General features: G+C 37.5%; 2 protein-coding genes across 6 annotated transcripts in view; one reads left to right on the top strand and one right to left on the bottom strand.

Moving 5' to 3' along the window:
* Nucleotides 1-3,041, top strand: part of LOC112527311 (pectin acetylesterase 8-like) — a 3,614-nt gene extending 573 nt beyond the window's left edge. Inside the window, exons 3-12 of one of the 2 annotated variants that reach the window (XM_025137877.1) lie at nucleotides 269-401; nucleotides 781-860; nucleotides 935-1,021; nucleotides 1,174-1,298; nucleotides 1,378-1,438; nucleotides 1,737-1,790; nucleotides 2,121-2,198; nucleotides 2,293-2,398; nucleotides 2,475-2,635; nucleotides 2,898-3,041. In XM_025137877.1, the coding sequence (XP_024993645.1) occupies nucleotides 269-401; nucleotides 781-860; nucleotides 935-1,021; nucleotides 1,174-1,298; nucleotides 1,378-1,438; nucleotides 1,737-1,790; nucleotides 2,121-2,198; nucleotides 2,293-2,398; nucleotides 2,475-2,635; nucleotides 2,898-3,005 (993 nt within the window). In that variant the 3' untranslated portion in view covers nucleotides 3,006-3,041. The remainder of the gene's footprint in view (nucleotides 1-268; nucleotides 402-780; nucleotides 861-934; nucleotides 1,022-1,173; nucleotides 1,299-1,377; nucleotides 1,439-1,736; nucleotides 1,791-2,120; nucleotides 2,199-2,292; nucleotides 2,399-2,474; nucleotides 2,636-2,897) is intronic. The other variant, XM_025137878.1, reaches the window with a different exon arrangement.
* LOC112527307 (alpha-glucosidase 2) lies at nucleotides 3,026-9,624 on the bottom strand. Of its 4 annotated transcripts, none has more exons than XM_025137867.1 (23): nucleotides 9,174-9,624; nucleotides 9,017-9,104; nucleotides 8,345-8,413; nucleotides 8,104-8,241; nucleotides 7,892-8,009; nucleotides 7,601-7,683; nucleotides 7,398-7,493; nucleotides 7,048-7,216; nucleotides 6,834-6,976; nucleotides 6,523-6,609; nucleotides 6,225-6,410; nucleotides 5,935-6,102; nucleotides 5,510-5,630; nucleotides 5,354-5,423; nucleotides 5,138-5,225; nucleotides 4,920-5,040; nucleotides 4,616-4,809; nucleotides 4,422-4,530; nucleotides 4,185-4,340; nucleotides 4,009-4,111; nucleotides 3,750-3,923; nucleotides 3,503-3,648; nucleotides 3,026-3,404 (listed from the first exon to the last, which is right to left on the bottom strand). In XM_025137867.1, exons 1-23 carry the CDS (start codon nucleotides 9,260-9,262, stop codon nucleotides 3,211-3,213), a joined length of 2,910 nt encoding a protein of 969 aa, XP_024993635.1. In that variant the 5' UTR covers nucleotides 9,263-9,624; the 3' UTR covers nucleotides 3,026-3,210. The 4 variants fall into 4 exon arrangements, with proteins under 4 accessions (XP_024993635.1, XP_024993633.1, XP_024993634.1 ...); XM_025137865.1 differs by having other exon boundaries at nucleotides 9,017-9,308; nucleotides 9,412-9,624; XM_025137866.1 differs by having other exon boundaries at nucleotides 9,017-9,319; nucleotides 9,494-9,624.
* Nucleotides 9,625-12,202: the final 2,578 nt, after the last annotated feature.

Below are 12,202 nucleotides of genomic sequence, written 5' to 3'. Positions count from 1 at the left end.
ATATATATATATATATACACACACACACATATATATTTGACGGGTATTATACTAATACTTATTCAAACTGAGAAACAGACTCTAGGACTTGGTCATATGACCGTTGCAAAAACCCAACACGTGCACCAGCTTCAAAATCCTCCCCTAAACTGAACTTGAGCAAATTCAGTTTACTTCCTTTACACCCAATAAGTCGTATCCATTTTAGCTTCGGTATTCGAGGTCATTTGCAAATAAATGGTTTAATCACACCTTGAATTGTGGTTAGGGAGGAGGATGGTGTGAGTCGACAAAAAGTTGTCTTTTACGCGTGAACATGAGCAACGGAGTGGGTTCGTCGACGCGTATGACGAAGTTCAATTTCACGGGAGTTTTTAGTAGCAAGAAAGAGTTCAATCCAGGTATATTTACCTACATGAAAGTCAAACTGTATCGTTAAGAGTTTCACATTGACTAGACTTGGTCTATTTCTCCTCCATTCTCTGCTTAAGAGCTCTTTTGAAGAGTGATCTGACATGAGATTCAACATATTCTCACATAGTATCAAAACCAAGGTCTACCATTATAGGGAATTGACATTGAGAGAATCTGTATCCGTCTAACCTTTGTCAGAGGGGACATGTTGGAGTACCACATCAGCTATATTAGGACCATTTCTCCTCCATATATACCGGAATCTTCTCTCTCCTCCAGATACTCTTTTGAAAAGTAATCTAATGGAGTTTCATATATTCTCTCGTATACGTCTTTGGTGCAAATGAGGTTTGTTCTTTTTTCTAGGCTTCTATAACTGGAATAGAGTCATAATGAGGTACTGTGACGGAGCATCTTTTACCGGGGATGTCGAAAAAGTGGACCCCGTAAGTCGATGCTTTTCAGAGCTCCATCATAAACTATAGTAATTCAATGTTTCTAATGTATTGCAAATCTTCAGGCTACTAACCTTCATTATAGAGGTGCAAGAATCTTTAATGTTATTCTGGAAGAACTGCTAGCAAAAGGACTATATAAAGCATCCAGTGTATGTTGATCCAATGTGTAACATATACATACATACATACATACATACATACATACATACATACATACATACATACATACATACATACATACATATACGCATTCTTTTGCGCTCCCTCTGACGATAGTGTTAACTGTGTGAAATGGTGGCAGGCTCTTCTAACTGGCTGTTCATCTGGTGGGTTAGCTTCGATATTGCATTGTGACAAGTTCCGAGCTAGGTTGCCATCAACTAGTCAAGTAAAATGTGTTCCAGATGCGGGTTATTTCGTTCATGTGTAATCTTGCTTTTTCGATAACTGAAGAAATCTGTCTTCTTTCAATACATTACATCTGACTCATCACACCTTCTAACAGGAAAGACATTTCTGGAAAATACCATTTTGAGAAGTTCTTCACCAAGATCGTTAAACTACATGTTCTCTCTCCATCTCTCATATATCAATTCTGAATAAATGAAAAACTGAGCAATACGCTGGTAACTGTTCATGTGGACCGTATGCACATGTGCATACAAGTACTTTGTAAGCAATTTGTCCTATATGCATATGTGCATACAAACCAAGAAACAACTTCAATTACTTGTATGCACGTGTAGTTTTTCATTTTTTAGGGGTTTCCCCTAAACCTCCTCCCCCCCCCCCCCCCTCCTCTATATATATATACATATTAATCATATTGCTAGTTCTGACAAGGTACCTGGATTTTGGATGTAGAAATCAGAGATAAATTTGCCTTCTTCATGTACTTCAAAGAATAAACCTGGCTTGGTAAGCTCCATTTTCTCTACTACTACTCTGCTCCCAGAAGGGTGCAGTTTGACTTTCAAGGTCAAACAAACTAATTTTCAGCTTCAAAATTGATACTATAGTTTAAAGGTTGGGGAAAATGTTGACAGCCATGTCAAAATTCATAGAATTACAAACAGATATAATAGCAACTAAGAAGTGGTAACAAGATTTGATACTATAAATTTGGATTTGAAAATACATATAAGTTGACCTCAAAAGTCAAACCATAAATCTTTCTCCTTTTGGAACCAAGGCACACTACCTAATTTCATGAAGCTTAGTTCACTATTTATTTCAATCTTGTTGCAGTGTTTCTACCCACAATTTATTTTGCCAGAAATCAAGACACCTGTGTTTGTCATAAACTCGGCTTACGATTCATATCAGGTATATCATCATCTTCATGTGTGTGTTTTTGGTGTTTCTGTGTGATTCTACGTGCAAAAGTGCCGATTGTAAACGTATAGATACTGCACTCAAGGTACAAAACATTTTGGCACCAAAGAAGGCCGATCGCCATGGTTCTTCGTCTGCATGCAAACTGAATATCAGTAACTGCTCTCCTACCCAACTCAAAAGATTGCAAGGTCATACTTCTAAACCAACCTTAGATGCATTAATGGTAGAAGAGGCTAACATAGATTGTGCTTCCAAAAAACTCAGATTTTAGGTCAGATTTCATAAAGACATTGTGGTCAGGATTGGGTAAATCCTCATTCAACTCCACATCAAGAGGAATGTTCATCAATTCTTGTTATTCCCACTGCCAAACAGGGAATCAGATCACTTGGCTAGGAGATACTGCTTCAAAATTGGATAACAAGGTACACATTCTTTCATCTAAACAATTTCTAACTATTTGCCTCCAAGAAAGTGATATAATCTCCAACCCCAGAAATTTTACGCCATTTGATAACAAAATGAACCCCGAGCCCACCTGCGGGTGGGATATACGGGGCTGGTTTGGTTATCGGATCATTCTAAAATGTCAGAGATCTTATGAATATAGAAGTTGAATGCATCTCCTTTGACTTTAAAGTCAAAGTATAAGTTTTATGCTGATATAATTTTTGATGTGATGTGCAGGCTATTGCTGAGGTGGTCAGTGACTGGTTTTATGAAAGAAACACAACTCAATTGATCGATCACCAGCACAAGTTGCCACAAGAGTGTGGAGTTCTTCCCATTCGTTAGTTTTAGAAATGGTTCATCGATGAAATATAATGGTCTTACGTTATTCATTATAGATAATGTGCTTACAGAACCATGTAATTGGCTCTCACTATCGGTTATTATTCAAACATAAGGAGATAGGGAGCATTATTTCGAGAAACGTATCTAAGACTTAAGAGAAATACAACAGAAGCAACAAGTACATACCAAATAACATGTGCTTCATCTACAAAATCCGCGTAACTTCGTAGTTGTGAGAAATACGAAGAGGGGATTGCTTCGAAACAGGTCTGTCTTCTGACCAAAGCTCTAAATTTACAGTCCCGCAATCCCAATATATAAAACACTTGTAAACTTGGTCAATATTGAATCTGTTGACTAAACCCAAGCCAAGGCACTTGTCGACGAGCATCCATTCACCTGAAAAGTTACGATTTTTAAAGAAAATCTTGATTATTTATGCCACTTATAATGACACAAATTTGTGAAAACTAAGAGAAGATTAGATGAAACTTTACCATTGGGACGACGATCCCCTTCATAAAACTGCTCCCCGGATTCTGGCCATACATCATGCTTGGACCCATCAATGGCGGTAAATGAGACGTATGATTCGGATGGATGCCATAGACTAAATGTTGGATGAACTCGTAAACAAACAAGCCTAGTAAATGAGATTAATAGTCGACATCATGAGAAGCCAAAATACCAGCAGATGAATTATATAGATTGATTAAAAAAAATAGAACCGATCGGAAAACCAACCTTGAATATCCTCCAGAACCAGCACCCACATTGCATGCTACAATGCTGGAATCAATCTTGAAAAGTTTCGGGTTATCTTCCGAGATAGATATATTCCTTTCGAGAGCTAATCCACCTCCAATATCGCCTTCCATTTTCAGAGATTCTGTCTCTCCTGCTTGCTCAAGATCTCGACTGTACCAGAAAAAGGGAATCGTTATTTTGACTATCTATGGAAGGTAACTTTTCAAGATTAAAGAAAGATCAAAGATTAACTCACTCGATAACAGTATACTGCTCAGTACAACCAGCAGAACGGTACTCAGTACCACTATATTCTTCATACCCATTAATCTCAACCCGACTATGAAGCCACTGAGTTCCTGTCATAAGTTCCAAAATATATGACCAGGGGTCAAAGCTATAAAACAGAAATGCTGAGTTGATTAGTTTTACCGGTAGGAAGGTGGTCCATAGAAATAATTCGACCCCCAACCCAAGGGACAACTTTGAGAGCCCATTCACCACATTTGATTTCCACAGGAGTTCCCGAAAGCTCAATCCCTTTATTTCCAGATGCCTTCTCCACATCCGGAATACGCTTTGCAGTTTCTGCAGTTTACATTAGAAAAACAACAGAAACAATAATCGATACATGCAATCATTATAGAACATTAAAAGAAGCATACTTACCCATTTTCATCTTGTAATTGTTGCGGCTATCCAATATCAGTTTTGACACTTCAGTATCCGATGGCATGATGATCTGCACATCTTCTCCATCGGTGCCCCATGCATCAATCTGAAAATAGAAAGTACTTGAAAACAAAATGATGGAAATTCAAAAACAGAAGAAAAGACAACCAAGACGCAAATAGAACTCATACCATAGCTCCTTCGCCAAGCAAGAGGTGTACATGTAAGCGTCGATTCGGTCTCATCCACGATCCTTCAGTCTTGGAAACGCTCACTGTGATAACTGAAGACTTAAGCTCGGCAATGTATGTTGTCAAGAGATAACCTCCATTAGTATACTCGTAGCCATCACCATCATCTTCGAAGAGAACACCTTCAGCTTTACCTGCAATCAAGAGTTGAACTATCTAATGGCCCATTATGGGAGAAAGGCGCAAACTTTATATTTATGTTGGATAAATTTGAGATATTTGATACATGGCCACATATCATTACCATTTTCATCTAAAGCAACAAGCAACGATAGATCATCACTTGCATTAGCTTCACCGACATGTTGATGAGCTGGACCAAATGGGATAATTGATCCACCTCTTAGATAGAGTGCTGGTAAATCCTGAGGAATCCACAAAATTATGAATCCAATGATCAAAAGAATGAAATAGAATTGCCAAAAAAGATACAAGTCTTTGTTTTCTTCAGGGGATTCGTACCGGATGTGAATCTTGGAAATCAAAACTCATCCAAGTGCCATTAGGCAAAGTATGCTGCAGTTGATGCACCCCAAGATCACTCACGGTGCTGCAACATTCGAACTTCGAATCAGTACAGATAATTATCATAGAAATTCAAATTGATTTTTCTTTTTAGCTCAAATGTTTTCTAGTTTAATAATCTGTGTTGATTTATGTGAGAAAAAAAATGAGAACCTTGCATATACAAGAAGTGGCCCTAACAGGAAGGAATTCTCGTTTGTTCTTAACTGGCGATCTTTCAAATCTGCAAAATAAATCATGAAGGTCAAGCAACTCGAACTGAATCTAAAGACATATGGATGCAAATAAATTTAAAGCATCAAGAAATACCAGCAAAAAATGTAGGAGCTGCCACTGGGGAACCTTTTGTATGTGCCAAGTAAAAAAGTGTATATATGTGTGGTATAAGGCGGTACCGCCTCTTTAGCGCCAAACGGCAAACTTCCTCGCACTGCAAAAAGATTTGTTAACGTATATGAAAGTTAAAGATGTAATGTTTAATGCATCAGATCGTCCTGCAGAAATCTTTATCCTAAACAAGATTGGGGAGGGCTCAAGCGAGACTTATCCAATAATAACATTCAACAGAAGAGAAAACCAAGAAATATAAAAACAAAAGATACCAAAAAAGAACACAGAACAAACATCTCGATATCTAATTGGAGTGCCACAACAAAATCTCTTCAGAAAATTATGGGTCGATAAACATTTGCGGATTAAAACAAAATAATAGTTTGTTTCAGAAGAGGGTCTACCTCCTCCCCAAAGGACCAAGGCTCATGATCGATAGTTCCCTTCTCGGAATGCCCACGACAAAATGGAAACATGGCCCCAACACCCATCCATTTTCCGAACAACTTGGGTGTTGCATTACCGGCAAATCCACCAATGTCTGGCCCTGAAATTGGCTGACCACTGAGACCCTGAAAGGGAAGAGAATTGAGCAAAATGTTACCCAAACAAATATATCTTGAACCAAGATTAATTACTACTAATAGATGAAGAAATGGAAAACAATCTAATGCAAGATATCTTAGCAGCTTACCAACTGGAGTACCATAGAGATGCTCATATGTAAGTGTTCCCAAGTAGAAAGATTGTCGCCCGTCCATGTAGCAGCATACCTCTGAGAACCTATAAACCCAGCTCGAGTAAGAACAAATGGGCGTTTATTTGGGTTCGCTAATTTCATGCCTTGGTATGTTGATCTTGCCATCAGCATGCCATAAACCTAAATGGGAAACCATGTTAGTAAAAAGCCCATATACCCAACTAATTTAGATTAGTAATTAATTTATTCTTTGATAAACATGCATAATAAGCAAACAAACAAACTAGCGTACATTATGATAGTGCAAGTGATTCTGATGACCACCAAGTTCAGCGTCTCCCCTATGAATGTTACTCTCGGGCATTGTCTTTGTTATGGACTGGTGAAAGAAAAACAAATCAAGTGAGATAATAAACCAGAAAAATAATGCTCAACTGGTCAAGCCTTGGGTTTGCTCCACATTCGCCATTAGTCCAAGTTCAATAAGAGCCAGTGGAGATTTGCCCGGCTGCCCCATGGGATTAGTCGACACGTGCACAAGCTGGCCCGGATAACCATAGTTATCCGAAAAGATAATGCTTAAAGAAAAGATCTAAACATTACCTTGAAAATAGCTGGTTCATTCATATCATTCCATATGCCATCCACTCCGTTAGACATAAAATCTCTTACTAGATTAGCCCACCATGAACGAGCTTTCTCTTGAGTAAAATCAGGGAAAACACAAGGTCCTGGCCATACCTCTCCTATAAAAATGGAGATGCAATTTATGAGAGGCGATCTTTAAACAGTTGAACATTGAAGATAATAGACGTACCAACAAAGGGCTTTCCATCAGATGTTTGAACCCATATGTCCTTTTCTGATCCACTTTCATAAACAGAGTAACCTGTTTCATGCTTGATCCCTGGGTCAAGCATCCAGATAGCTTTGAAACCAATGTGATGAAGGTCATCCGCTAGAGATTTTGGATCAGAAAAATGCTCCTGAGAGCAATACAAAAGATTAGTTGCCAAATATAACAATGTGAAGAAAATTGATACATTACATTTCTAGAACACTTGGTTATGGTTGAACGACAAGTAGATTAGTAGATTGTTGGCTAAAAAAATCTCTGAAGTCCATTTTAGGATGTATGTATATAGTCATAACTGCAAGAGAGCATACCTGGTCAAACGTGAAACAACGAAAGCCATCCATGTAGTCAATATCCATCCATATGACATCACAAGGTATACCTTTATCCCGAAAAGTTTTGGCAATCTGCACAGTAAAAAGCAACATGGAAATAAGTTCAGAGTAACAAACATTCATTGTGCCGAATAGAAATGCTTTTATTCAAGTAGAGTTGTAACAAAAGTTTAACATACCTCACGAACACGCATATCAGAGTCATAGCTCCAACGGCACTGTTGATATCCCAGTGACCACTTTGGTGGCATAAAAACAGTTCCTATCAACAAAAATACCAGGCATATTATCTGAGTTATTTTAGATACAAACACATATCAATTACAAAACCAAGAAAAGTAAAAATAATATGTATTTAAAAAGGCATACCATTTTTTTAGAGTTCACTAAACAACATAACTTTAGCTTTAAAGATGCATTGCCACTTACATCCATGAGTATGCATAATCATTCTATAGATAGAAAATTACCAATTGCATGTGACAATGATGTTAAAACATCGGTTGCTGAACCAAAAGGCCCGAATGTTACCACAGGAAAAGGTGATTGTGCAGTTAGCTTTGCTATCGATTCTTCACGCAGATCAATCTGTTGAATGTATTCGAAAAGGAAATATGTGTATAATGACTATAATAACAAATCGTTCAGAAAATTAAATATATAAGGGAGGAATCTCAAGCACCTCGCTGCGCTTTGTTGTATCTGCAAGAATCCCCAATGCCTCTCCATTAGGAAGAATGGCCAGAACCCATGGATGTGATTGGTACAAGGATGTAGTTCCAGAACCATACCCCCATGCATCAGTATTCCAAGTAAAAATCTGTGTTTATTGCACTCATCAACACCCAAATATCGTAAACAACATGATTATGATGGTCCAAAAGTAATAAAATTGATGAATTAAAAAAAGAAAAAAAACCCACCCTTTTCCCTGTTCTTTCGAGCTCTCCACCAACTTCACCTGTTCCATAGAATGACGTTCCTGCTGGAAGCTGATTACCACATTCACTAGCTTAGTGAGATAAATAAATTGCATATGCACATGCATGGGCCTAATCTAGATCATGATATATATAGACTTGAGATCATGTGAGACCACCTAAATAACACTGAAACTTCACAATAAGACACTGTAAACCTTCACAATGTTTTTGTTGTGAATAAACTTTCATAGTGTTTTTGATGTGAAGGTTCGGTGTTTTTTTGCACCTTCACAGTGTTATTTTGTGGTCTGGGTCTCACGAGAATAGGGTGGTCTCACGAGAACCCAATCCTATATAGACACACTCGGGTTGTCGGAAAACCACAAAAAATGAGAAAACTGAAGAAACCCATAATAACCATCCATTTTTCCGGTATCATAGATGTACATAAAAGTAATTGAAACCGTTACTTGGTTTCTATGAACTTGCGCATTTTATGCGAATATGCATACCTGGCAAATTTCTCCATGTACATGTGCATACTGGACAAATTTCTTAAATTTCTTTTAGACACATATGCATGCGGACTAGGGCACTCTTCAGTTTTCCATTTTTTGTGACAACTGCAACAATCTTGAAAAACACAAGTATTTTCAAGAAAATACAGCTGACCTCAAAATAGACAATTTGTTGTTCAGCAAGATATTGAGAAGTTGGGATGTATGATGGAACTTTGTGATCACTCATAACAGTGGCGTCCCTGACTTTAGGATTAACAAAAGAAAGACTAGGAAATGCAGCGCTTCTATCATCAGCAGAACAATCGAACCTGAAAACACCTTCTTCTAGAATTGGTTCAAAAACCATTTTACCAAAATTGACATCGCCAGCCATAGATGTCCCTCCAATCTCTCCCATCTTACACACTGTCAAGGTTCTCTTTATCGAACTTTTGTTGTTATTTCTGCAAAACAACTGTGGTTATCAGTTAATCCTGCCTTCAATCTCGTATTTTACAACTCTTTTTCGTCGTTAAATGAACAATAATGTTAATCAAAGCATGTTACCCTAGCTTGATGTAAAAACAGCTATTACTGTTGTGTTCCTGTTGCCGTACAACAATGGCAGAGTAAAAGATTAATTGGGTACCTGAGAAAATCACTGAAATTGCGAGAAATCGAGTTGGGATTGTTGACAGATTTTATAAATTGGTTTGGAATCACACAAGTAGGGGTGGGAATTGAAGTTGTAAAGCTGTGAATAGAGGGTCTGCTGTCCCATTTGAGGTTGATGAGTGTCATTTAATACTAGAAAATTTGGTGACATTTGGGAATTGGAAGAAATCGCCCAACAAATGTTACGAATGGTTCCAAATTTCATCAGTTTTTCCTCAAAAAACGTGTGTAATGTGTTGGACGGATTTAATAGGGCGGTCCCGACTCTCGTGCCAACGGTAATCTGTCGTGATGTAAAAAATGTTATGATATTTAACGGTAGTATCATTGTGATTTGACGATCATACCGGTTATTGCAAGTCGTCGATGTTAGGTTGCACACAAAGAACACCCATAACAAGGAATGGCTACTCTACAACATTCGAGAGAAAACAAATTGGAATTGGCGAGATAGAAGTGTCAGAGCAGATGTTAGGGTAGATGAACATTAGGGTGGTTTTCTAAAATCACAATTGTTTGGCTTCTTGTTTGGATCGTGTATATCACTTTTCAAATCAGATATTTCGACCTTATAGCCTTGTGTTGCACGAAATTCTAAATATGGGATAATCCAAGAAGGAACAATCTAATTCCTTAGACACGGAAAAGATATCATGTTACTGTAGATTTTGAATATTCGGATTCTTTAAATATTGAGCCAAAAAACGAATTTAAATGAATATTTATACTTGGAGTCATCCACAAATGGATAAGAATAAGACCAAAGACTGTTGGAAGGTCATGAGAAGTTAGATCCAAAACCTCTGTTAGGAACTAACCATCTATCAAGAACCAAACGAGGTTGTCATCCGTCATATGGGTATATAGAGAACACACATCAGAAGGATGTTTTTCCATAACACTTCTTCCATAGAAACTAAATTTTGGACCCCGCCAGGGGCATGGCCCCCTTGACCCCCCACATTTTGTTCATACCAGGATCAATCTAGTCTTGTACAAGTGTGCACTCCGCACCTCCTAACTTGCATAACAAAGTAAGTAGAGATCCCCTTTAGCTTTCGTATATTTACTCATTACACCAAATGGAAACTGATGACATTAAAATCACCAACAGCGATGGCATATCTTCCCTTAGGGAACCGAGAGAAATTTATTGATCATTTATTTGAAAACTATTTATATTAAGTTTGTCGTCCATTTTACTGTAACAATTAGAGATTTTGAGTTAACAATCAGTTTATCAACCAACAATTAGTTCTCCAACTAATAGCTACTTTATCATCCAACATCTTTTCTACCAAATATTAGCCTTACACACGTATGACCCACTCATATATCATGCGTTATGTAGACATGTGTGCGTATGTTATAAAAGTATGAAGTGAAGAAAATTTTAAACAATAGACTAAGGGGTCGTTTACCAAATGCTTATCCAGGTAAGTGTTTACCAAGTAACGTTACCTTACAGGATGAATATAACAAGGACCAAGAATGTTACCCGGTAAGAATGAGGCAAGGACTGAAAATCTTATCCGGTAAGTGAGAGCGACGACTCTTACCACGGTTAACGGCTACTGGGTAAATTGTTGCATACAATGCCGTTTTTATTGACTAGAATCTTACCCAATAAGCAAGTGAGATTGTGTGAAATTTTATCGATAAACACTTACCGGGTAAGTCTTTGGTAAAAGGCCCCTACTGTAATATAAGTTTTAAATTCTTTTTTTCATCTGTTTTTGCTTAATAAACATAATATAAGTTAATTATAAATGGGTGACATGATTTTACCCAAATACAAGACAGATCTTAGGTTCGATTATGAACCCTCCATTAATCTTCAATTGAGCTAAAAATGGAGTTGGATATAAAATCAGTTAAAGTTACCAATAATGCAACTATTTTAAAATAGTTGATCTAGTCATCATCCAATCAGACTCCCATGGATTTGGATACATCCTCCTAATTGTTGTTTGTAGTTAGGAAGTATGATGCCATCCCCTCTCTCTCTCTCTATATATATATATACTTGGGATCACGTGAGACCAGCCTGTTTTCGTGAGACCAGCTTTTTACACTTGAAACTTCACAGCAAAATGCTGTGAAGGTAACCTTCACAGTGTTTTTGCTGTGAAGGTAACCTTCACAGTGTTTTTGCTGTGAAGGTTCGACTTTTTTAAAAATTCACAGTGTTTTTGCTGTGAAGTTTCAAGTGTAAAAATGTGGTCTCACGAAAACAGCCTGGTCTAAAGGTTGTATATAGGGTTGGGTTCACGTGAGACCAAAGGTTTTTCGTGAAACCCGTAAGACCAATTTATGTTTATTGATCAACTTTATAAGCTAATGATCTAATGGTCTAAAGTTGCACGGTGATAATTTTGTGATTATTGAGAAGTTTCGTGACAATTTTGTGATTATGAATGTTCAGATAGTAGATCTAATCCAAGGGTTGAGAACTGGTCTTATGGGTCTCACTAAAAACCATTGGTCTCACATGATCCCAAGTCTATATATGTGTATATATATATATACACTATACTTTACCCGACTTGGGATCATGTGAGATCAAAGGTTTTTCGTGAGACCTGTAAGACCAATTCTCAACCCTTGGATTAGATCTACAATCGTCAGATCTGAACATTCATAAACGCCACGAGACTTCTCAATAATCACAAAATTGTCACCG

The sequence above is a fragment of the Cynara cardunculus genome, assembly GCF_001531365.2.
Source record: "Cynara cardunculus var. scolymus isolate 2C chromosome LG 15, CcrdV1, whole genome shotgun sequence".
In the NCBI taxonomy this organism is placed as follows: Eukaryota; Viridiplantae; Streptophyta; class Magnoliopsida; order Asterales; family Asteraceae; genus Cynara; species Cynara cardunculus.
This window is presented reverse-complemented; position numbering and strand designations above follow the sequence as displayed.

Excerpts from the sequence above, each read along its gene's own strand:
- LOC112527307 (XM_025137865.1), bottom strand. The coding sequence starts at position 9,262 with ATGGGAGAGATTGGAGGGACATCTATGGCTGGCGATGTCAATTTTGGT. Across the intron at positions 8,010-8,103 it reads ATACAACAAAGCGCAGCGAG|ATTGATCTGCGTGAAGAATC; the intron begins GTGCTTGAGATT and ends TACATTCAACAG. Across the intron at positions 3,649-3,749 it reads GGTTCTGGAGGATATTCAAG|GCTTGTTTGTTTACGAGTTC; the intron begins GTTGGTTTTCCG and ends CTCATTTACTAG.